Source organism: Corythoichthys intestinalis, chromosome 18, assembly GCF_030265065.1.
Source record: "Corythoichthys intestinalis isolate RoL2023-P3 chromosome 18, ASM3026506v1, whole genome shotgun sequence".
Classification (NCBI taxonomy): domain Eukaryota; kingdom Metazoa; phylum Chordata; class Actinopteri; order Syngnathiformes; family Syngnathidae; genus Corythoichthys; species Corythoichthys intestinalis.
In genome coordinates this window covers 36,404,308-36,430,630 of record NC_080412.1, presented here as the reverse complement: position 1 = coordinate 36,430,630, position 26,323 = coordinate 36,404,308, and the positions used below count along the sequence as shown (strand labels likewise).

The following is a 26,323-nucleotide window of genomic DNA, read 5'->3' as shown; positions in this document are numbered from 1 at the left end:
TTAAATCTTGTCAAATAATTTTCTCTGTCTTTTTTTTTTTTTTTTTTTTTGGAGTGTTAAAGGCTAGTTAACCGATTAATGTGTCAGATTCTTCCACTTACATGAAGTAAATATTACTATTTGTTCGTATTGAGCCCATACATCTAAAAGTTGGCCACTTTTCACCTAAATGAAGAAAAAATTATTTCAAATAATGTTTTGAACAATATTTTTTGAATTCAGAACATTTCTGACAAACAAGTTTTTTTTAAAGATTAAATATACAAACTTTTTGTCTAAAATAAGTCTGTTAAGTTTATTTTCAGTTAGCTCTTATTTCAAGAAATCTGAGTAAAATTGACTTGCAGCACTGTAGCAGTAGCAAAATTAGTGGTGTGTTCCCCACCTCCACAACATTGACGTCTTTTTATATTACTTACAGTGGCTGCTGCTGGCGGGAAAAAAAACATTATATCCCTAGTCTTCGAAGGGGGCGGGGGAGGCGGCATGTTGTATTTCTGTCGGTCTGTGAATGCGTGTGTGTGTGTGTGTGTGTGTGGGGGGGGGTTCAAGTCATCAGCCAATCAAACGTGCGTTTGAGTGAAAAAAAGTGGACTGGCACATTCAGCGAGTGAAAAGGCGTCAGTGTAAGTGAATGAATGAATTTATTGTCATTGTCATCATCATCGGTATCATTGACAGTTGCAGAGTGTGGGATACTTTGGCCAAGAAAGAGAAACATTGACACAGAATATAGTAATTTGCCCGAAAAGACGATGACAGACAAAGGAAGACGGGAAAAAAGCATATGCTTATCGATACCCGTCCCCCAACAGCCAGGGACTTAGTCTAGCATGTTAGTGTTGCATAGTCCATTTTTTTAACTCATATATCTTTCCAAAAGTCATTGATTGCCATGGCATTTCGCAATATTGTCAATTTGAATAGGTTCATTGGATAGGTTGATCATTGTAGAAAATATTTTGTCCAATGAGCTAAGTGTCTAAGTCTGAACATAATGAAAGTACTGTAATTCACTTAATAATGGAAAGGATCAATTCTATCCTTACGACATACAGGAAGACATACAAGTATGGGGGTGGGTCAGTGATGCTGTGGGGCTGTTTCGCTTCCAAAGGCCCTAGGAACCTTGTTAGGGTGCATGGCATCATGAATGCTTTGAAATACCAGGACATTTTAAATCAAAATCTGTTGCCCTCTGCCCGAAAGCTGAAGATGGGTTGTCACTGGGTCTTTCAGCAAGACAATGACCCTAAACATATGGCCAAATCTACACAGAAATGGTTCACTAGACACATAATCAAGCTCCTCCCATGGCCATCTCAGTCCCCAGACCTTGTTTTGTTGGCAAAAGGGGGTTGCAAAAAGTATTAACACCTGGGGTGCTAATAATTGTGACACACATTATTTGATGTCAAATAATTATTTCTTTGTGTGGGATGTTTTCCCCACTGAATAAATGCACTTGTATTGAAGGTTGGATTTTTCTCTTTCTTTCCATTAAGGTCCCATATTATTTGGATAAAAAAAATTATTAGAAGCTAAAAAACACATCTTAACCAGGGGTGCCAATAATTATGGTGGGCACTGTATGTTGGGTGAGAAAACAATACATGATGTGCTCCCAAATATGTTTAATTTGGTGTGCGTTATTTTTATTTATTTAAAATTATGTTTATTTTTTGGGGGTCTGTTTTCTTTAAAAGAAAAATGTAAGGAATCGAGAATCAAGTTCTTTATTCGGTACTGTAAGTACGATTTACTGTATATTAATTGTGAGAATCGAAGAAAATCACAGAGAAATTTGAAAAAAACAAAACTGGGGGAATAAACTTTTCCGTTGTCAAGTGTCAACCAACCTCTTCACCGATTTTAAATCTATAAAGTGAATATTTTCACGGGATTCTAGACCGTCGTCTGTAAAATAAATGAATAAATAAAAAATGCACCACAAGAGGCAGCAGAGCTCTACATGGTAGGGCAGTTGAAACAAAAAATAGTAGAAGAAGAACAGGATTACCGGAAGTACGTCGTCTACCAGAAGGACGCAGCGAAGTGGGGCGGTAGCAAGTTAGCTCAGGAAAGATGCTGTCAGTTTTATCCAATGTGCTGAGAACGTGTGCTCAAAAAAATGTAAGTACGCTATTACCGCATGACCAAGTATTAAAAGCCAAATCCTAATACAATGACCTCTATCGCGCATTATGGATATTAATGCCCAAAATAAAACAGTCAGCTATCTGCTGACCTTGTAAGGCCGAATGGTAGCTTCGAGCTGTCAGCACGGAAGTCTGAGGCCAGATTGTTTTGATTGGAAAATTTAAATAATGGTAGTTTGAGACCTAAGTCCGATTTTTTTTACGTTATAGACCCACAAATCTATTTTACGTAGAGTTCCCTCCTGTCTTGTATTGTACAAGATATTTACTTGAAAATGCAGTTGTACACTGTCTGTTTACAGGGTGCTGCAGTGGTTGTGTCAGCAAGGACGTACGCTGATTTCACAACTCAGGCTACTTTTGAGATAAAGGTCAGTTTCAAACATCATGGAACAATTTGGGATTATAATAGACATGTTGTTTCGTTTTAGAAATGCGACCTCCACAAACTGGATGAGGGTCCGGCCACTCAGGTGGTGATGACCCGCGATGAGGGTCTGCAGTACTATCGTACCATGCAGACGATGAGGCGAATGGAGCTCAAGGCTGATCAGCTGTACAAGCAAAAGATCATTAGGGGCTTCTGTCATTTGTATGATGGCCAGGTAAACAGACCTCTAAATTTCTGCATGGTTTTGACTAGAGCTGAAACGAATACTCGAGTAACTCGAGTTTAAAAACTGATCCGAGTAATTTTATTCACCTCGAGGAATCGTTTCATTTTGCCAGCTCTAAGCATCATGTTTTGCCCGAACTACTTTTAATGCGGGACAGCGTGTTGACGTCACGTGGTTAGAGGAAGAAGCAATAAAAATAAAAACTTACTGCAGCCGACAGCCGCCACAAAGTATGCCGATGTTGCTAAAAACTACACCTGCATGATGCTAGTGTGGTAGCAGGTAGTGTCCGATGCAGCTCATAGATATTGCATGTATTTAGGACAAGTTCAGTTCAGTTTAAGTTTATTGTCTCCTAGAAGGGGAAACTTGTCTTACAGCAGGTAAGCATACAGATAACAGATAACACATCCACTCATATACATACAATAAATAACACAGACTACAAATTTAAAATGCCATAGACAATTTTGCATCTAAGTGCAAGAATTGTGCAAATTTAGCAACCGAATTGCACTGGGTAGGAAGGAGTTCTTTGTCCTATTTAACTTAAAACAAGGGACTCTGAATCTCCTTCCTGAACGGAGGACCTCAAACGAGCGATGAAGGGGATGTTGTACACAATTCAGGATGTGTTTTGCCTTTCTCATGACCTGCCTCTCATAAATATCTGTTAATGAGACCTGTGGACAGCCTATTATCTTACTGGCGACCTTGACAATATGGTTGATGTTATTTTTCTCCTTTAGGCTAATTCCTCCATACCAGGCAATAAAAGCAAAAGTAAGAACCGATTCAATAAAAGATATATAAAACAAGGACAAGATAGCCTTATCAACATTAAAAGAGTTAAGCTTCCTTAGGAAGTACAATCGTTGTTGGCCCTTTTTGCAGATAGACTCTGTATTTGCATCGAATTTGAGTTTACTGTCTATCACAGTACCCAAGTATTTATACTGATCCACCATCTCTATACTGTTACCTTTTATGCTAGTTGGTTGAGGAGGAGCAGTTTGTTTTTTCCTAAAATCTACCAACATATCCTTAGTTTTAGAGGTGTTAAGATGTGAAATGACATCGGCCATGTCTGGATAGCGTTAGTAAACAGCAGCCATCTTTAAGCAGTAGACGTCTCAGTGCTAATAAATATAACGTTACTGTCAGTCGCTCACGTAACGTTAGCCCTTCGGAGGGCTAGGTTTCTATTGATTACGATTACTGTCGATGCGTGGCTAACGTGTCTTACATACAGGCTTTATTTAATCTGTTAAAACACAGCGCTGTAGAGTGATGAGGGTGTAAAATTAAAACATAATAAAGCTAACTGTCAGTTTTAGCTCAGTAGTCATTGCTGAATAAAACACCAAGTAGCACTGGTCCCTAATGTGCTCCAATACAGCAGGTATCATACATTTATTTTGAACACTGCAAAAACTCAAAATCCTATCAGTACTTACAGTTTAAACAAATTAACTTAAAAATAGCTTGACACAAATGGAAATTAAATTGAAACACATGGGAAAAACACGTAGCTTTCAAGTGATGTGTTATCAAGCGTAATTACATTTTTAGGTAAGAATTTTTTTTTTTTTTTTTTTAATAAAATCTATAACTTTTTTGAGTGAAAGCAGTGATTTTTTTTCTAGTCAACTCTGAGATGCAACAATTGTTGGCTGTTTTCAACAATGTACATCGAAAATAAAGACATTGATGAGTGAAATGTTCAATATTGGATTAAATGTCTTTTTTTCTCATGTATATTTATAATTGCTCTTTACCTAAACACATTTTATTAATTTTCAGTCGATTACTCGATTACTAAAATATTCGATAGCTGCAGCCCTAGTTTTGACTAGGGGTGTGACAAAATATCGAAATGGTGATATATCGTGATACTTTGTATCCCAAAAGGTTATCGATATGCTCCTGTCAAGAATCGAGATATCGTTTTAAAAGGTGTCAATGTTTATAAAAAAAATAAATAAATAAAAAAAAAAGGAACCATCAAATTGCTACCAAAATCTTCCACCATAATAGTGTCTCAGTTAACTCTAAGGCTGCCATTGACGGTACTCGACGCCCAATCCATTTAGACTGGGAACGTTCGTTTATTCAAAACTAGAGCATTCACAGTCATTTGATCCGGTTTTCGGGGCATTTACAGGTCACTTGCTGTGCATTTTAGGGCATTTACACGTCATTTCCTGTTGAATTTGAGTCACTGCCTATTCATTTGGGTGACTCCCAGGTCACTCCAGTTCTGTAACTCAAAATAAACAGGAAGTGACCCATAAAATACCCCACAATCAACAGGAAGTAACTGAAAATCAACAGGTAAATGATCTTAAATGGCCCAAAATTACCTCATTGCCTGGCATTGGCTGCCACTGACGGCCATAGACGTTCAATCCGTTTGAAGTGGGAGGGATGGCAGCGAATGAACGAATGTTCGTTTGCTGCCACCCTCCCAGTTCAAATGGACTGGACGTCTACTAGTGATAAACTCATTCAAATTCACAGCAGAAACTTGTTTTTCTGTTTATTAGTTGTTTGTAGAAAATCCTAGAATGATTTCCTGACCAATGTATTGATAATCATTGTATCGCCATATCGTCAGTCATCGTTATCGAGAGCTTTGTATTGCGTATCGTGAGGTACCAAGAGGTTCCCACTCCTAGTTTTGACACTTACGGTTTTATCTGGCAGCTTAAGCTTTGTATTCGTCTTCGCAGGAAGCCTGTGCTGTTGGTATCGAGGCAGCCATTAATATGACCGACCATCTGATCACGGCCTATCGTGCCCACGGTTACACACTGACCAGGGGAGGCACTGTCAAGGAGATCATGGCTGAGCTTACCGGCGAGTTTTACAGTCACTAAGTATCATTTTCAGCATTGAGATGTTCATATTTTGATGTATTTGTATTAAGGGTGTAACGGTGCATGTATTTGTATTGAACCGTTTCGGTACGGGGTGCTCGGTTTGGAACGGAGGCGTACCGAACGAGTTTCTGACGTAATGTAGCCCTTACTTTTCGAGGCTGTGAGTCGATCGGGTCAGTTTCTTTGTGTCGATTATATTTACTCAGTCTTCTCTCTACTATAATGAGGACCAACACGGTAGGACTGTGGACAGTATAACCCAGAAACATCAACTGCACGACAACGTGGCCGCCGCGAGAACGCAGTGAAACGCGGGCGTTAAAGTCAATCAGCCAATGCACACCAGTCGCAGTGAGGCCTCGTGTTACACGTCCCAGAAGCGGCTCAAGGCGACGCACGCGAAAAGAATGGCGGAGTTTATTATTTGACGCGAGGCCTCCTCCTGCATCAATACTACTAGGATTGGGCTGACCGGAAGTCACTCGTGTAAAAATACGGTGGATCCGGTCGATTTTCAAACTAATATGCAATCGTAACCCACTTTTTGAGTCCATCAGATCTCCTGAGTGGTAGATCGCGGCACAGTTGATTTACTGCTGTCTTCTCTGCTATAATAATAACCAACACGGTCCCGTGTTCAATACAAAACCCTCCTACCACAACAAAACAAGTAGGAACTAATATTCACATAGGAATTTAAGTTATACAACATAAAATATACAATATGAATGAATACTACATCACATTTGTAAAATATAAACACATAATAAAATAGGAAATTAGCTAAAACACCTGTAATTAAATAATAAGAATAATACACAGATCCTGCTTACACAATTAAATTTATTATTTTCTGTGTGGCGATTTAACTTGAGAAAATCCACCAATAAAGCTTTTGAAAACCGTTCATAAGAAAAAAAATTCATTAAAGATTCATTGAGGCATTTCATTTGTAAATATATATGTTAAAATCTTTGTCATTGGGATTGCTTTTCTCTTTAGCACAGGACTTCTTTTTTCTTCTTTCTTTCAGAAAGAAAGCTGACCAATACGCGGGGTCTGAAAGGCAAATTGTTGTTGGATTATTATCTTTAAATGCCCGGTACTTTTTGAGCAGAATTCTAGCTTTGTATAGGCTAATGTTCCTATTGTTGAAAGCACAAAAGTGTGTAATCAACAACTAGCTAGCTAGATACAGTGGGGAGAACAAATGGGTTTTCCCATTGACAGTGTATCAAATACTTGTTCTCCCCACTGTATATTATATTTTGCATTTTGTTTTCTTACTGAACCGAACCGTGACCTCAAAACCGAGGTACATACCGAACCATGATTTTTGTGTACCGTTACACCCCTAATTTGTATTATTTCTTTGTTCAGGGCGAAGAGGTGGTATTGCAAAGGGCAAAGGAGGTTCAATGCACATGTACTGTCAACATTTCTATGGTGGAAATGGCATTGTTGGAGCTCAGGTATGGTTAAACTAAGGGTGTCAACATGCTGTGATTCGTGTGTTTTGGAAAAAGCATCATTTAGAGGTTTGTGTTTGTGTCTAACTTTTCAGGTTCCATTGGGTGCTGGCGTAGCTTTAGCCTGTAACTATCTAGGAAACCAACAGTTGTGTGTCTGTCTTTATGGTGATGGTGCTGCCAATCAGGTAATTTATCCTTAATTTATTTTCCATTTTCTTTTCCCACAACTGAGAACCCTCAAAGTCGCAAGATAATTTTGTGCTCCACAGGGTCAAATTTTCGAGACATACAACATGGCCGCACTTTGGAAACTGCCCGTCATCTTCATCTGTGAGAACAACAGATATGGCATGGGCACGTCAGTGGAACGAGCAGCAGCCAGCACGGACTATTACAAGAGAGGAGACTACATCCCTGGTCTCAGGGTACCTCTTTTCCTTATTTCTATTCACATGTATTCCAAACAAATTGGAAATCATATTCACGGTTTAAAGGGTATGAAAACACCTGGGGAAATGCTAATATTCCATCATTTGTCCATAAACGCATGCCTTTTGGATTCATATCATGCCACTTCGTGTAATTACACACATCACAAAACCAAGAAAATGATAGAAATTTGGATCGATTGTCGAGCTAAAACGACCGGCGCCCGAGATCCCTGAAATCTAGCATATTGTGTGTGTGTGTGACGTCACAACTAGGAAACAGTGATTAGTACTGAATGGCGGCGATGATGGCGGACAAGTTGTTTCTAGTTGCAGCGACAAATCCGACGTAACGAACGTTCTTCTAATGGTGACGAGGAGAGTTATGAACCGATCATTGAGGGGAGCAATCACACTGATGAAACACCGGCAACAGAGCGTGTGGGAAACACCAAATGGTTTGTTTTGCATTTCTTTTTGTGAAGCTGATACACTGTGACCGCAAAATAAAGTAATGTATAGAATAATTATCATACATTGTGCTATCATATGTTTTCGCTCTGCCAACAGACAATATGAATGGGATTAGAGGATTTGTTGTATATATTTTATGAGCGATAAAATTATACATGTGTCCAGTCCTATATCCAGTGCACGATATGTTTTTTAATATAAAAGAGTACTCACTCTGACTATTTCGAGCTTGGCTGCTCCCCTCCTATGCTTAGCCTGGGGTGGTGGGGTGGTCTCATCAGTGCCAGTCATCGTCCCCTTTCTTGATATCTCGGGACATTTAGGTGGCTGCGCGTGTATGGTGGGCACTGCATCTGCTCTCAGCAGCAATTTCTTAGCAAAACCTGATTTCATTTGTCCATAGTTCGAATAGCTTTGAGGTGTAAAATGTGTACCACACACCGTGCCGGAGGCTGGGTCTGCAAAATTAGCCCTCTTTGCACAGACGAATTTTACTCATTGTCTGTGTAGTCCAGCTCTTTTTCTCGCGTTCGGGAACTCATGGGTACTACATTGCGACTAGGCATGTGCCGGTATGAGATTTTGACGGTACCATAACCGTGGGCAAAAATACTGCGATTTCATGGTATTGCAATTATAGCTCCAAAATGTGTTATTTTGAGATGTATGGGTTAAAAAAAAAAAAAAAATTTTTTTTTTTCCTTTGACATGATTTAAAAAAAAATTTCAGAACATAATTGCAAATTGGAACATGAATATATTGTTAAAATAGATTATCAAAAAAAAAAAAAAATTAAATAAAACTAAAATAAATATAACTTATAGACTATACCCACAGCCACAGCTTAAGTTGCTCACGATTAGAGCAAGAACGAAATAATTTCTATAAAAAAGTAAAAACACTTCTGAATAAGATTTTTGAAAAATTCTACTGCATGACTTTTTTTGAGGGTGGAAAAGCTCAAGTGAAGTTCTGCCATTTTCAGCCACTGTGTCAGCTCTAGTCTACATGATGTCATGCCTATGTGTTAAAAAACATACAGAATTCATAAGTTAATGTGTTAGTTAAAAATGTATAAGTTAGTTTAAAGTGTAAATATTGTGGAAAGGTTTCATCTAAACCAGACATGTCCAAAGTCCGGCCTGTGGTCAAATTTCATCCGGCCCCCAGCCTCTGTCATAAAATCAATAACGTCTGGCCCGGACAAAGACTTAATAAATTGGTCAGCAGTACTGCTACCAGCATATGAAGTAGCTTACACACTAAATGCTGCTCCTCATTTACCCACTAAAAACCATCAGCACTCTAAGCAACATTACCCCGTGTGACCCTTTACTTCCAATTTTCTAAAATGGCGACAATCATCAGAAAAGGAATGTTGACTGCGACGGCCGACGATTCAAGGATAGGTGGAAATTGGACTATTTCTTCACTAAAATACGCAACAACTGTGTCTGCCTCTGTTTTGAAACAATTCTGATACTGCTTATGATCAATCACAGTATCAATGAAAATGAATAGTAGCGAGGCTGATACCCAATCACCAGGCTACAATGGGTTAACTTGTCTGTTATATCCAATCAGACAAGTATTCTTTGAGTAGACACTGCTTATAATCAATTACAGTATCAAATAATACAATAGTCACAACTCATAATCAATTGCTATGACTTATTATTAACTTCAGGATCGCGGATCGTCGGCGACTTACATGGACAGCAAACAATAACACTTCACTGCGTTAAACAAGCGGCACATTTTATTTAACCCACAGTATAAAGTGTACAAGCAAGCAAGCAACAATTGTGTTTCAGCTCATAGATTACATGCAATAACATAAATCTCATTACCGTGTGCTGGAAGGACGGAGAGCCGGGGCGTCCTCGGTAAAGTGAGCAAGGAAACACCAAAACTGGACGTCCGCGCGCGTGAACTCTCAGTAGACTCTGATTGTACTTGTCTCCATCGCTTCTTTATAGCAAGTACCGCGCCTCGTAACTTCCCCTCCCGTTCGAGTTTCACACGGCTTCGGAGAATGTTTGGATCTCCCTTAGACGTTTCGCACGGTTTACGGCCTTCGAGAATCCTTACTCCCCTTTTGATTTTGCGGTCAGGCTGTACCTTGCAGCTTGATAAGGTTGAGAATAACACATTCCCTTCGCACGGTTTGATGAGAAAACATGTTATGTTCACTATTTTGCGGAAAACATGTTATGTTCACTATTTTGCGGTATCGGCGGTACCTTGCTCCCCTTTTCGCATGAGTCAGCTTGATAAGGTTGAAAACAATTACCTTGCAGCTTGATGTCAGTTGATGAGGTTAAAAACAACATTCCTTTATATAAGGCTTTGGGGCCTTGTCTTACATTCCACTCCTGGTGTTTTAAACCAAATCAACTCTAATTTATTAATCCTACTGCATAATGTCTCCAATTTTGCTGAATCCATTGAAACCAGGGATCCCCCCGCAAATTAGCATAATGATGGTCGGCTACTATTTCATACACCGTGGCTATAAGCATATTTACACGGTCAGGGTGTCGCTCTATACGGCGATAAAAGAATCCACCCCTCATATCTTGGTAGTCCAAGATATGCCCCCCTTCTTCAGTAGTTATAGTTACTACGCATGCATCTACCCCGTCTAAGTCTATTGTTTCTACCAGTACCCTCATAATTCTAACTGATGCCGGGCAACCTGGTCCTCTAGACGTTTGACGTAGCAACAAATTCCAATATTACATAGCGTAGTCAAAGCAATAGCTATTAAGACCAAAATCATTGGTGGAAGCAATGTTACCCTAGCAGTTTGTGATAATCCTGAAAATATGTCCCACCAATGATGAGCAGATTGTTGCTGAATAATTTTAGCAGCATGCAAAATTTCTCCTTTAGCCATCAATGTTGATACCATCAGTTGGGAAACATTGGACGCATGTGACTTAATCAATTTTTTTATCTCAGTGGATTGTTCCAATGCGCATTTGAAACGCTCCAAAGAGATTTGCCATGGTGTACGTAACACTTCCCATTGCACAGCCGTAAACCGGCTAGCAACTGTGTAATTTGTCAACCAATACGTCCCGTTTCCCCACTGAAAGAAACGAACATTACATAGGCATCCTACAAATGGAACCGTTGGCAACATGGAGTGATTTTGGGCAGTGGCCACACAAAGGGTATGTGGTCCTACCTGCCACAAAATGTCCCTACTAGGTTCCCTTGACCAATCGCATAAGGCGAAGTCTACTTTTGTTAAGCAAGGATTAACAAACTCATGATGCAATTTACAAGCTAGTCCTTTATCTGTGTTTTCGCAAAGATCGGTATTAAAGGTTTGGTTCGTTCCCGAATTAAACCATTCACCTTCCACATGCAAAAACCAATAGCCTAGTTCAGTTATTACGGGTAATACCTGGAATTTACATACGGTAACGTTTGAGGTTACGGTGTATTGTGTCCAATATCCCCTACATTCGGTCGCATTACAAACCGTATATTCCGAATGTAACTGTAACCATAACTCCGAAGATATATTCCAACTCGTACGCCACTCCTGATAATTTCCCGTAGTCATTGTTCGTATAAAACGTTCCTTCTGCGCCTGTGCATGTAGGTATTGTATGCTACATGTGGTCCAGTTTAGCTGTTTAGTCACGTTGGTTAAAACACTGCTAGTGGCGTTCCATATATTCAGTTCCCATTTAAATACGTCCTGCCATAATTTAGCATTTTCTTTTTGTCCCACTATTGAATTAGGAAGCCACATTCCTACTTTTAGTAGGGCATCATGAGTTCCCTGTCCGGTTCCAGCTAATTTATATCGCGTTACCTCATTATCAATGGTATTGGATACCCCCAATAACGTTCCCGTTCCCCCTAACAACGTGTCATACCACTCTCTCTTCCTCCGAGCACACGATGGAAAAACAGGGAATACAACTTTCCAGTGCATTTTCGTAGTTATCACTGATTGTGTCAAAGGTGTACATGTATCAATTATAGGTGTTAATACTTCTTGTGTTGCATCCCACATCCCTTTATCCCATGACAATTGTGCTAAGAATAAAGACGACGCTTCTTCATGAGGCGCGATAGATGTGGGCATCCAAAGCCCTACGGTCGAGAGACCGTGCGCAATGTCACTTCCGGTGTTAGACAACATAGTTCTGGTGACTTCTCCATCAATCGTGTTAGAGATGCTTAACACGGTTCCGGTTCCACCCAGAAGGGTGTCGTACCATGCACGCTGTTTCCGTGCGGCACATGTGGGGAAAGGGGGAAACAAGACGATCCAGTGAATCTCCGTGTGCGTTTTCTTCAATCTGGGGACAAAGGGGGCAAACAAGGGGGCAAAGGGACCAGAAGGGGGATCCAAAGGAACAGGAGCAATTCATCCGATCCCTTGAACTTCCGTGCTGTTCGAGATCCATAGGTCAGACGTGACCTCGGTCATCCACTCAGTGCCATTGCGTGAGTGACACGTTTTGTTGTCGAGATGCCACAGACCGACCGACAGGTGTTTCAGACGTGACCGTGATGAGGCATCCTGCAGCCACCATGGGAGCCCTGCGAACCCTTCCTGTATTGTTGACTCCTGGGGTGCAGGGGGGGGGGGGGGGGGGTCCAGAGGAGCAGGGACGACCTTCCTTGGACACCGGACTCCCCGAGCATCCTCCACCATGCAGAGCCGTAGCGATCTCCCAGTAGATGTCCCAATAAACCGCCTCCACATCACATTATCAATTGTCAGGCTGGAAGAAGCAGAAGAGATTTCAAACGCTTCGGACCAGACACATTTTTGTATCAATTTTTCCCGTCAGATTTCACAATAAACGGTTCTGAAGTCAAATTGTATATTACAACCCCCAATTCGCCTTGATAATCAGCATCAATAACCCCCAGCAAGTATAGTTACCCCTTTAAGTGACAATCCAGATCTAGGTAAACCCGGAGTAGCTCGAACAGGTAACTCGGCGGTTTCTGCAATCTTATAAGTTGTCCTGTATGTCTTCCACTCACATTCCCTGGCTAAATGTACCCTTTGATGGCACAAAAAGCACCTTCTTTCTAACATCGCAAAGTCAAAATCGTTATAATTATTTCCACTTGGCGAAGCGCCAATATTCACTTCTCTCTTCAGATTGTTCAATTCCGTCTTTTGTAATTTACTGTAATTACATACATTATAAATTTTGCCATGGTCACTCATTACAAAATTGGCCACTATTCCACGTGACGACAAAATCTAGAATTGTCTATTAGCCACTGACATCACAGCCGAACAAAGACAGCCAAATTCCATCAGCATGCGATCCAAAAGCCGTAAGCCTAGACAATATTTCGTATCTTCAAAATTCCTTAAGAAAAAATTTCAAATTCAAATTATCAATAAAGCAACTCATGACAGTCAAATTCAAGTTGTCAATAAAGCAACTCATGACAGTGTTCAAGTTATCAATAAAGCAACTCATGACAGTAAGTGTACATTATTAACCCTTAAGTTGCCAATACCACACCTCAACTGTTACAGCTGCATCAAGGTGAATAATCACTTTATCACTGTTCCTATTAACATAATTTGTCAACACTATCAATAATCCTTGTTGTTTTGAGTTTCTGGGCGGGAACTGGAATACCATCATCTGTTGATCAGGCAGATGCTGGCATGCAGCTGTCCCCACCCTCAGTCATATTCGATTAATCAGTTAATCAAATGTCTAAACACAGTTTAATCCATGAGCTTGTTGATAATTAAATTAATTCCCCTTAACATTCTATAAGTTTCAATGGAGCTCAACAATCTATTCTCATCTCTAATGAAATTCCATTTCAAAATCATTTTTGTTTTACCTGTTTTCCCAATTTGTTTCTCAATTTTATCCTAAATAATATAAGGAAAAGGCTGGAATATTCCCAGCTGCAATTACAACCTCCCCTTATAATCAATTTGGGCAAAAACCCAGCGAATGCCGTCGAGGACCCCATGTTGCAAATAGGGGCCACCGAAGGGCCGCACTCCTCATGTTGAAAAACGTTCCCTTCTTCCCATTTTGCGCAGTAAACGGTCAGCTATTCACACACGATCCCACGCAAAAAATCATAATCAGTCACGCGACAATAACTACAATTATACACACACAATAAACGTTCAACTATTACACATGAGCCTCGCAAAAAAGAATCATGACGCGACGCAGCCTCACGTTCAGTCACACAATAACAACCATCCCCAATGGCTTATCATACAGGACAGCACAATTTCAAATACAAATCAGAATTACCGTACATTCTACCAGTGGCTCACAACAGACCAAACATAAAAAACATACAATTTGAGGTCAATGACGAACTAACTGTCAACACAGATCCACAGAAATTCCTATTTATCTGACGTCATGTGTAGTACAATCCCCTAACGAATCCACGTATCGGGACGATCATCGCATCCGCGCAAACACGACGCAATTCCATTCCACGGTTCTTTTTCCCAACGAGGAGTTACGATCTTTCCATGCTTCTGCACAAATCCACATCATTTTTCGTACACCCCCTAAAGGCGCTCTTTTTCGGACCACAACCTGAGTCAGTAAATCTTTGACTGACGTCGGGCTGGCCCCTGTTGTCATGTTAACCCACGGACCAGGGCGTCCCCCATTCCGCGTTAACAATTTCCCAATTTCTCTATACTCATGACTGTCCCACCCCGGCACTCCCGAGACGCAGTCAGCAGAATTCCCGATTTCTCTATACTCACGACTGTCCCACCCCGGCACTCCCGAGACGCAGTCAGCAGAACCCCCTTCGGGTTCATCCAAAGTTTTACTTTTACTCAAACAACAAGCCATGTCCAAGTCGCAGTTCTCCGGAAATCCTGTCCGACAACTCCAAAATTGTTTTGAAATTTTCCAGGTTCGCAGTGAGTAAGCAACAGGCACACTTTTGCTTAATAGACAATGTTTATTAATTCCGCAATTTCTGAAACATCGCTATTCTGTTACGTCTCACTCAGTATTACTTTGAAATTTCCGGTCCCTTCCGGTCCCCGCGCTATACCGTTTCACGCGTTCGACAGCGTTCAGTGTCACCATGAACGTCTTATAGTCGTTCAGCGTCGCCCCGCTATTCACTCCCACCTCTCTGGCTTGGCTGGGCCGCGAACCCGCGCGCCGACGACACTTCCCGCGCTACTGATAACGCTAAACCAAAAATATACCGGAATGTTCACTCAATTTATCGAGTAATACGTAAATCCCAAAACAACACAATCCCAGTATTACTCAAGTCAATTTACCAAACAACAAATTCTCAGTATTACTTAATTACAATGACCAATTTCAATCAATACTAATCAATTTATCAATACTATTAATCCTGTCCGTGACGCCATAAATGTTTTGAAACAATTCTGATACTGCTTATGATCAATCACAGTATCAATGAAAATGAATAGTAGCGAGGCTGATACCCAATCACCAGGCTACAATGGGTTAACTTGTCTGTTATATCCAATCAGACAAGTATTCTTTGAGTAGACACTGCTTATAATCAATTACAGTATCAAATAATACAATAGTCACAACTCATAATCAATTGCTATGACTTATTATTAACTTCAGGATCGCGGATCGTCGGCGACTTACATGGACAGCAAACAATAACACTTCACTGCGTTAAACAAGCGGCACATTTTATTTAACCCACAGTATAAAGTGTACAAGCAAGCAAGCAACAATTGTGTTTCAGCTCATAGATTACATGCAATAACATAAATCTCATTACCGTGTGCTGGAAGGACGGAGAGCCGGGGCGTCCTCGGTAAAGTGAGCAAGGAAACACCAAAACTGGACGTCCGCGCGCGTGAACTCTCAGTAGACTCTGATTGTACTTGTCTCCATCGCTTCTTTATAGCAAGTACCGCGCCTCGTAACTTCCCCTCCCGTTCGAGTTTCACACGGCTTCGGAGAATGTTTGGATCTTCCTTAGACGTTTCGCACGGTTTACGGCCTTCGAGAATCCTTACTCCCCTTTTGATTTTGCGGTCAGGCTGTACCTTGCAGCTTGATAAGGTTGAGAATAACACATTCCCTTCGCACGGTTTGATGAGAAAACATGTTATGTTCACTATTTTGCGGAAAACATGTTATGTTCACTATTTTGCTGTATCGGCGGTACCTTGCTCCCCTTTTCGCATGAGTCAGCTTGATAAGGTTGAAAACAATTACCTTGCAGCTTGATGTCAGTTGATGAGGTTAAAAACAACATTCCTTTATATAAGGCTTTGGGGCCTTGTCTTACAGCCTCATTTGCAGAGACGTCGCTGTATTTAAAGAGTTCAATGTGAGGCGATAATACCAAACAAGACACGCTGACATGTACGACAAGATTACAGGGAAGATACGCAGCGAGAAATTGAAGCAACATGAAGCTAGTTTAATTTCACAGTAGCGGTATTTCGCAAGAGCCCGAGAGTCGAAAGGGAATGCTACAAAGTCTAGTTGCGAGATTGTTGAAATTATTATTTTTTTTTAAAATGACACACAGAATGGCTTGCTAAAATTTGCTTATATTCTTCTACGTAAAGGATGTCAGCCAAGGTCGGCCCCACACATTTTTACCACACCAAATCTGGCCCCCTTTGCAAAAAGTTTGGACACCTCTGAATCCCTGATCTAAACAAAAAAAACCCAAAAACATTGGGAGTGAGACCTCTCCTTGATCCAGCAAACATGGATTTGTACATTCGTGTTTGAAAGCTTTTAGTTAGGTTGTGTATTGACTTTGAAAGGAAAATGTGTGTTTTGTTTTTGGCGAACTTTTTCATGGTGCTGCTGTTGAAGCTACTCACACATGGAAAAATACAATTGTACAACGTTTTAAATATATTCATTTTGTATATTTCACTTACCACGATTTGAGAGCTCAATAAATTGAAGAAAAGTACGCCTTATGTTTGGAGTATTTGTTTTTGGGTTCACTGGTTGTCTAGCCGTTAGCGTCACTTTCAGACACAGCAACAAACGGGAGGGGGTGAGCGCTGCCGCGCCAAGCCACTTCTGGCTGCATTTTTGACACATGAAAAATAGCGAATACCGTACTACGGTCTGACGGAAAATTTTAATGGTTTTGAAACCGCACCGTTTTCACACCACGGTAAACCGTGAAACCCTTAACCGGCACATGCCTAATTGCAACAAATGGCTATTTGTACACCACGTAGCATGACAGGTTTGAACCATTTTAGCGATTTTTTTTTTTTGATAAAACACGAACGCAACTCTCACGTCAATAAACAACGATGGCACCTGCCTCGACCTTTTGTTTCCTGGCTGTGACGTCAAAGCCCTATTTGGCTTTTTCCGCAATACTGTCGGAAATGTTCGTAACTTTCTATCTATTTTCGACAATTGCTCATGAATGTGATTTGTTTTTTTGTTAACTTTATTAATATTTGTTATCTTGCCACATAACAGTTCTATTGATATCTCACAGCCCCTTAGTATTATAATTCTCTTTAAGTACCATTTAACATGAGATTTCTTTTTGTTTGTGTCAATATTGATTATTACAGATCATTAAAAAGTCAAGAAAACTAAAAAAAAAAAAAAAAAAAAAAAAAACGTGCTAAAGAACGACCCAAAACTCTGTGAAAGGCACTAAGAGCCAATCATGTGCTGTCAACCTAATGTGTTGATTATAATCTGCAATCTTTTGAATTTCAGGTAGATGGGATGGATGTCCTGTGTGTTCGGGAAGCAACCCGGTTTGCAGCTGATATGTGCCGAGCTGGGAAAGTATGTTGAACATAGGAACATGTTCTGTGTCAAATTATTTCATATTTTCAAATTTTTCGCCCTCGTTATTGTGTTCAGGGTCCCGTTTTGATGGAACTTCAGACGTACCGCTACCACGGTCACAGCATGAGTGATCCCGGTGTCAGGTAATTATCCATAGTATTGCATATTTAATACCCCACTGTGCATGTAGGTGGCCAATATGGTGGCAAAGCACTTGCAACAAAAGGGATGATCATGCTGCTTCTAGCTTGTACATATGCAATTAGCTTTTACCAAAGCATAACATATTAAATGTCTTCAATGAATTAAACCTAGCGCCACTAATACACCACCAGGTGGCGCTAAAGTACAGTGTAAGTCGATTTCTTTGGCATGAGCAACAAAATGCATCAAACAGCAACTATTTTCAGCAAGTAACAGGTAAAGCTAACTGCCCTACTACCACCCAAAAAAAGTTTTCCTTGAATTTCTCGACCATTAGTTAGTTTTCGAGGCCCAATCTGAAGACTCAATACAGCTAGGCCTGTCGCGACATGCAGTAAGTCAATTTATCGCATTGTAAATAAAAATGAGGGCGATAATTTTCCCGGCTGCGATGTATTGCCATGTGCGTGCGTGCATACATTTGTGCGTGTGTGTTTGTATGTGCTGCGTGCACTCGTCACACGTGCGTGTTGATTGCATATGAGACTCCAGATCCTTTCACATATGTTTACTGGTCATCAACACGCTGTAGAATTAAAGTTCAGACATACAAAATTAAGAAACATCTGCAGTACTGTGCAAAAGTTTTAGGCAGGTGTCCTGCCTAAAACATTTGCACACTACTGTATATATTATATTATGTATATACAGGATATACTGTATGTATATATTTTCCCCAAGTGGAAGCTTCCATGATCCTAATAAATTTAATAATTAAAATTATATATATATACAGTACTGTGCAAAAGTTTTAGGCAGGTGTCCTGCCTAAAACTTTTGCACAGTACTGTATATTAAACATTGTAAAATGTTAGCATTGCTACGTTGAGGCTAATGAAAAAGAGTCAATGTACTAACCACTTTAGCCAGCTAGAAAACATTGGCGGTCTTCTCCAAAATGCAAAATTGTGGTTAAAAGGTGACACTTCAAACTTTTAAAAAAATGCTGGTTTACAGCATTTGCAAAAGATGTGGGGAAAAAAATCTTTTACTGACACTGTATGCATGACGAAAATTGAAGACGTACATTTTTTTTAACTGAGAGGTTAGCGGCTTAGCAAACGTACTTCTGGTGAACAGTTCAAAATAAAAGCACGTCATGTTCAACTTGTAAATAAAGATTTCTGGAGTGAGAATCTCACATACTTCAGATTCTACACTAATAATAACTTTAAAATGACACCCATTATGAAAAATCTGATTGGTAATTAATAATTTGACTTCAAATTTGCTACCAAGTGCTCTTTACAAGACAAGATGACAGTCATTTTGGCAGCAGGGCCAAAAACCAAAATTGGTTTTTGCCATGTGGCATTTTTTTTTTGCCATGTGGCAATTTTTTTTTTTACCATGTGGCATTTTTTATTGCAATGTGGCAAAATGTTTTTGCCATGTAGCATTTTTTTGCCATGTGGCAAAACATTTTTGCCATATGGCAAAACCTTTGGATTTTGCCATGTGGCAAAATGGATTTTGCCATGTGCCATTTATTTGGGGTATTTGGCAAAATGCATTTTAGTTTGTGGGGGGGTATACGGCTTTCGATGGCCATACAAGTCTGTGCGATTGACGGCTATGCATGTCCAAATTGTATTTTCATTTTAAATGGCAGAAAAACATGTGTGGCTGTGTTTTTTGGCCATACACTTTAAATTGGAGCTTATCGACATTCAACAGGCACCCAAGTAAGGTTCAGCCATTGACGGCTATGCACGTCCAAATTGTATTTTCATTTTAAATGGCAGAAAAACATGTGTGGCTGTGTTTTTTGACCATACACTTTAAATTAGAGCTTATCGACATTCAACAGGCACCCAAGTAAGGCTGTGCCATTGACAGCTATGCACGTCCAAATTGTATTTTCATTTTAAATGGCAGAAAAACATGTGTGGCTGTGTTTTTTGACCATACACTTTAAATTAGAGCTTATTGACATTCAATAGGCACCCAAGTAAGGCTCTGCCATTGACAGCTATGCACGTCCAAATTGTATTTTCATTTTAAATGGCAGAAAAACATGTGTGGCTGTGTTTTTTGACCATACACTTTACATTAGAGCTTATCGACATTCAATAGGCACCCAAGTAAGGCTCTGCCATTGACGGCTATGCACGTCCAAATAGTATTTTCATTTGAAATGGCAGAAAAACATGTGTGGCTGTGATTTCTGACCATTTTGACTACATTAGTGGTTGAATTGGTTAAAAAAAATTGACAATAATATCGCATATCGACAATAATTTATGAGACAATTTATCGCGACAGGCCTAAATACAGCCATATAATATTGTAATAATATGTACACAATGTTTAAGGTTGTGCAGTTGGATTGACGTAAATTATTGTGCAACTTACTTTCACAGTTACCGCACACGTGAGGAGATCCAGGAAGTGCGCAGTAAGAGTGACCCCATCTCTTTGCTAAAAGACCGCATGCTCAGTAACAACATGGCAAGTGTGGAGGAGCTGAAGGTAGAAACTACTTCCATAAGAGGTTCCCGATTTTATTGTGCCTTAATGATTCAAAAGCACACTGATGTGTTGTACCTGTAGGAAATTGACGTGGAGGTGAGAAAGGAAATTGAAGATGCTGCCCAGTTCGCTACCACTGACCCCGAACCGCCACTGGAAGAACTGTGCAACCACATCTTTCACAACGATCCACCCTTGGAGGTGCGGGGAACCAACCCATGGACCAAGCTGAAGTCTGTCAGTTAATTTTTTTCTTCACCTCCATCCTGCTGCCTTTAAGCAGCAAACTGTCATCCTGTAGCTATTCAAGTCACACCCTGACCCAATTAAAGTCACATATAAGAACAACAACGTGAAGTGTAAGAAACGTGTTTTATGTCAACAGTGTGTTTTTAACACACCTGGGGCTTTCCCAAAGTAATTGTGCAAGAGGTGACTGCAGTTTTACATTCATTTAGCACTCGTGTCAAGAACTCCTGAAGAAAGCAACAACCTGACAAGAAACCGCCATTCAGGAGGATAATTCGGTTTATGTGCCATGATGATTGCAATTGAAAAATGTTATCTTTCAAACACTGTTAGCACTTATAATTCCTTGACTTCAGTTGGCAACAGCGTATGACGGATGTTGCCTGTCAACTGTCTAATTATGTTTAAGTGTCACACTCCAAAACGGGCAGCTTATTAAGTACATAACGGGACAAGTATTTTGCCCACGAAAAACCATATACGGTAGAATGTCCATATCTGTTTTGATGCAGCTTGTTGCAGAATTGCTCTGCCACTGACTGTTACATTGAGAGGCTGGTCTTTTTGAGCATCATGCAATAAACTAAATTTCAAATCCTGCTTTTTGTTCTCTAGTTTTTAAAGGTGCACAATGTAGGATTGGAGTCCAATAATGGTAATGCAACTAGATCAAAATATTGACTAGCACAAAATGCCCTCCCCCTTCGGGTTGCCAAAATACCTCTTCATATTGGAGGAACTGCAGGACCGTGGATCCACATTCTAAATAACGTTGCACCACAGTGGATCAACGTGCTAAATAAGGTAGCACAACCACGCCAAATGGATATATATCCTTGTTTTGTTTCTCTTGTCTTGAATCCTTTGAGATTTGTAATGTTTTTTTGCTTGAGTTATAGATGTAATCCAGTTATCGCTGCCTTTGTTTACGGGGCGTACAGAGCTGTGGAGATCCGGTGTTCGGCCATTCCTTACTTCGCGGCGAAACGTCCTACACAATGCTCAGCGCGCTTGCGCAAGCCATCCATACGCATGCGCACATCGGTTAAAAGCGGCGAGTACTCACTATTTTTGTTATTTAGTTTTTTAGTACCTTTTCATTGCCTCAAAAATACTTTTTGCATGTATTACCTCATCCTACATTTAACCATTGTGTTTTATGTGTTAGCTTTGAAGCAGTTTACAACATTAGTCACGTAGCGTATTTAAACCGTCCTTATTTGATATAGCTACATTTAAGTATTTTCTAAAGGCATTTTTTTAGTACGTTCTGCCCGTATGCATTCAAACAAAACAAGTTTAGAGCGCACGGTAGTATTTTGGGTGTCAAATTCGACTCATGTAGGACGTTTTGCCGATGTAGCAGATTTTGGCAGAACACCGGACGATGACTGGAAACTGTTCTCATGACTGGCTGATGACGAACATGAAAGCAGTACAGAAATTTGTGACGCGTAAATCGTCTTTTAAAATCAATACTGTAATACTTGACTGAAACCCGGAGCCAAGCGACAACCACTACAATACACGCCTCATACCTACCACGCCCCTACAAACTACGTCCACGTGATGCTATGGTGGTAGCGTCTGATGCGTCTCATTGATATCTAGGGCTGCAGCTATCGATTATTTTAGTAGTCAATCAACTAGTGAGTTCGAATAATTGAGTAATCGGATTAGGAACACTTAATACGTTCCAGGATAAAATTTAAAAGATTAAAACAAAGGCTTGCTAAGATTGCACTTTCAAAAGAGCATTAAATGCAATTACAAAACAAAATTGCTGAGTGTTTCTTTAAACTATACAGAATTGCACTTTCATTTAAAAAAAAAAAAAAAAAAAGTTTATTAAAAGCTGAGCTTGACCTCAAAACGGTATAAAAAAATTAATAAATGAGGATCTAAGTACAACAAAAGAACAATTGGCTTGCTTAGCCAACTTGCATAGCAAAAGTTCGCAAGCTTAAAAGCTATAAAATGCTAACGTGTTTTTACAACGCTCCTAACTAAAGATGTCCCGATCACGTCATTTTCAAAGTATCGGAATCGGCAAAAAAAAAAATCGGACACGCCTTTTTTAAAAAATTTTTTTTAAATTAAAATCGTTTTCTAATTGTATTTAACGTTACAGACAAAATGTCTTACACTCATCCAGAGTAGTTTTGCCTTAAAGTAGGGCTATCAAATTTATTGCGTTAACGGCTAATTGGTTTTTTAACGCATGCGCTGCACGACCCACTCACGCATTGTCGCGTTCAATGTATAAAGCAGTGTTTTACATATTGACAGCGCTATAAGGCAGCGTATAATGAGTAGAGAAAATTTTGACAGCTTTTGGAGCCATTTTTTATGTGGCTAAAGCCTTACAATACCTCTCTCAGCATTTAAAAATGACGTGGGAGACAATGTGGGGACGAAAGGTAGTAGTTGATCATTTTCTTAACACCCTATGTTCTTTCCCAACGCAGAGAAGATATATCAATTGGTGCCCCTACGCACAGTCATGGTTGCACTTCCCCTCATGCATTTGGGCAGAAGTTAAATGGCTACAGTATCATTTACTGAAAGCTCAACAAATACACTAGATGGCAATATTTAGTCACAATATACAAAGTCACATTTATCCTTTAAGAATTACAAGTCTTTCTATCCGTGGATCCCTCTGACAGAAAGAATGTTAATAATGTAAATGCCATCTTGAGGATTTATTGTCATAATAAACAAATACAGTACAGTACTTATGTACTGTATGTTGAATGTATATATTTGTCCGAGTTTTATTCATTTTTTTCTTAATGCATTGCCAAAATGTATATGATCGGGAAAAATTATCGGGAATGATTGGAATTGAATCGGGAGCAAAAAAAAGCAATCGGATCGGGAAATATCGGGATCGGCAGATACTCAAACTAAAACGATCGGGATCGGATCGGGAGCAAAAAAACATGATCGGAACAACCTTACTCCTAACAAATCGTTCAAACGTATATTCCCACAAAAACAACGGCTAAATACACCTCTAAACTAAAGTAGGAATGCATAAAAAACATATTAGCTCAAACAAAAACTTACATCATGTTGGTCTTAACATGTAGCAGCTGGATTCAGCCAAGTTAAATGAGATGTCATATTCAATGTTGCCACCAGAGTGCAGTGTATCCACCCAAATCAATAAAACTAAATAGAAACACTTTCAAAACAAACCATGACGATGCCACTCTAAATAAACGAATACTCAAAGTAGCAATATTTGATTCAACGCTTTTTTCATAATCAAATTACTCGAGTTAATCGATTAATCGTTGCGGCACTATAGATATCACATGCATATAGAACTAGATGCGAAATGACAGATTCGGCGGTGTGAGTAAACAGCCGCCATTTTAAAGAAGTAAACTTCTCAGGCAGGCTCTTGTGATGAACCTAACTTTTTATCTAAAATACCCCTAAATCGGCAAAATCTTGACTTAAATCTATCTTTAAATCCTGAAACAGTTTTAACACATTCTCAAGTCAAAAGTAGACAAGGGAAATGAAACTAATGTGATAACGGGAGCATTTTTAACAACTTTAACGGTTGATTCACAACATTAAATGACTTCCTAACATAGCAAAGGTTACAATCTAGTTATGTTTAGGCAAGCCCCTGTGTCTGCAATACCCCTATTTCTAGTTAAGTTTAGGGTAAGGAATTTGGCTAGGGCCTATTGTCCCAAATACCCTTTGAACTTCACAGAGTAAACTAATTCTTCACGCCACCGTGCCAACAGCAGGCGTGGTTTGCAGGCTGCGTGATTTGTATGAGGCATGGCTCTGGGCTGCAGTCAGACCCATGTCTTTAAAATGTGAAAATCTCCACCAAACCATTGAGAACCGTTTTAGAAGTATGTCCCAAAAACATTTCTTTAATGTCTAGTGAAACATTATGGCCATTTCATGAATGATTGAAGTGCAAATCCTACATTGTGCACCTTTACAATTAACATTTATTAATTACTATTATATATATTACACACTGTCTGAATTCAGGTCCCTTAACCCCTTCGGAAAGTTTCATCTAATCGTCTCCTAGGAGTGGCAATAGCAACTAAATTCAGTGTATTAATTGGTTTAGAGACGCAAACGCGTCATGTGCTTCATGGCATGCTTCGGTCTGAAGGGGAGGTAACGGGGATAATTATGTGTGAATGTTAATGAACGGTTTCGAACTGGTTGGTTCACATGGAACTATGCTGTGAACGGGTGGATAAAAACCACATGATGAAGGTCAAATTTGTAGAAAGTTCAATATCATGAGGCAGAGCGGCTCAATGGCTTTTGTTTTCAACAGCATCATATTAACACATAGGACATCTGTCACCACAAAGGTATGCTTTAATTGTTATTTCCTAGCCTTTTTTTCCATAGACGAGCAGGTATTTGTAAATTTTGTGAACTTCTTATTCATTGTAATAAATTAACACACGTGTTTTTAACATCTGTAATGCTGTGTAGTTGCACATTTTTACAAAGAACAACCAGCTAATAAAGGTGGTGTTGGTATAGCTCTTTGCATTCTCTTTAGGTTGTGCATGTTTATTCCCATCTACTAGTACACTGTGGACAGAATCAGCCAAAAAACAAGGTCCAGTATTTTCCAAATGTGACATACAGTGGGGCAAATAAGTATTTAGTCAACCACTAATTGTGGAAGTTTTCCCACTTAAAAATATTAGAGAGGCCTGTAATTGTCAACATGGGTAAACCTCAACCATGACAGACTGAATGTGGGAAAAAAAAAAACAGAAAATCACATTGTTTGATTTTTAAAGTATTTGCAAATCATGGTGGAAAATATGTTTTTGGTCAATACCAAAAGTTAATCTCAGGACTTTGTTATGTACCCTTTGTTGGCAATAACGGAGGCCAAAATTTTTCTGTAACTCTTCACAAGCTTTTCACACACTGTTGCTGGTATTTTGGCCTATTCCTCCATGCAGATGTCCTTTAGAGCAGTGATTTTTGGGGCTGTCGTTGGGCAACACGGACTTTCAACTCCCTCCACGGATTTTCTATGGGGTTGAGATCTGGAAACTGGCTGGGCCACTACAGGACCTTGAAATGCTTCTTACGAAGCCACTCCTTTGTTGCCCTGGCTGTGTGTTTGGGATCATTGTCATGCTGAAAGACCCAGTCACGTCTCATCTTCCATGCCCTTGCTGATGGAAGGAGATTTTCACTCAAAATTTCTCAATACGTGGCCCCATTCATTCTTTCCTTTACACAGATCAGTCGTCCTGGTCCCTATGCAGAAAAACAGCCCCAAAGCATGATGTTTCCACCCCCATGCTTCACAGTGGGTATGGTGTTCTTCGGATGCAATTCAGTATTCTTTCTCCTCCAAACACGAGAACCTGTGTTTCTACCAAAAAGTTCCATTTTGGTTTCATCTGACCATAATACATTCTCCCAGTCCTCTTCTGGATCATCCAAATGCTCTCTAGCAAACCGCAGACGGGCCTGGACGTGTACTGGCTTCAGCAGGGGGACACGTCTGGCAGTGCAGGATTTGAGTCCCTGGCGGCGCAT

The 26,323-nt window shown here is 39.9% G+C and overlaps 2 protein-coding genes across 2 annotated transcripts; one reads left to right on the top strand and one right to left on the bottom strand.

The window, feature by feature from the left end:
- The first annotated feature begins 1,981 nt into the window (after positions 1–1,981).
- On the top strand, positions 1,982–25,207 carry LOC130906574 (pyruvate dehydrogenase E1 component subunit alpha, mitochondrial-like). Its single transcript, XM_057821039.1, has 11 exons — positions 1,982–2,133; positions 2,462–2,530; positions 2,591–2,764; positions 5,509–5,635; positions 7,039–7,130; positions 7,223–7,315; positions 7,400–7,555; positions 17,756–17,827; positions 17,906–17,973; positions 20,398–20,506; positions 20,588–25,207. The coding sequence occupies exons 1-11, from the start codon at positions 2,086–2,088 to the stop codon at positions 20,750–20,752; spliced, it is 1,173 nt and encodes a 390-aa protein (XP_057677022.1). The 5' UTR covers positions 1,982–2,085; the 3' UTR covers positions 20,753–25,207.
- LOC130906572 (uncharacterized) lies at positions 9,483–16,002 on the bottom strand. Its single transcript, XM_057821038.1, has 2 exons — positions 15,816–16,002; positions 9,483–12,787 (listed from the first exon to the last, which is right to left on the bottom strand). The coding sequence occupies exon 2, from the start codon at positions 12,196–12,198 to the stop codon at positions 10,705–10,707; it is 1,494 nt and encodes a 497-aa protein (XP_057677021.1). The 5' UTR covers positions 12,199–12,787; positions 15,816–16,002; the 3' UTR covers positions 9,483–10,704.
- Positions 25,208–26,323: the final 1,116 nt, after the last annotated feature.

Excerpts from the sequence above, each read along its gene's own strand:
- LOC130906574 (XM_057821039.1), top strand. The coding sequence starts at position 2,086 with ATGCTGTCAGTTTTATCCAATGTGCTGAGAACGTGTGCTCAAAAAAAT. Across the intron at positions 2,531-2,590 it reads AGGCTACTTTTGAGATAAAG|AAATGCGACCTCCACAAACT; the intron begins GTCAGTTTCAAA and ends GTTTCGTTTTAG. Across the intron at positions 5,636-7,038 it reads GATCATGGCTGAGCTTACCG|GGCGAAGAGGTGGTATTGCA; the intron begins GCGAGTTTTACA and ends TTCTTTGTTCAG.
- LOC130906572 (XM_057821038.1), bottom strand. The coding sequence starts at position 12,198 with ATGTTGTCTAACACCGGAAGTGACATTGCGCACGGTCTCTCGACCGTA.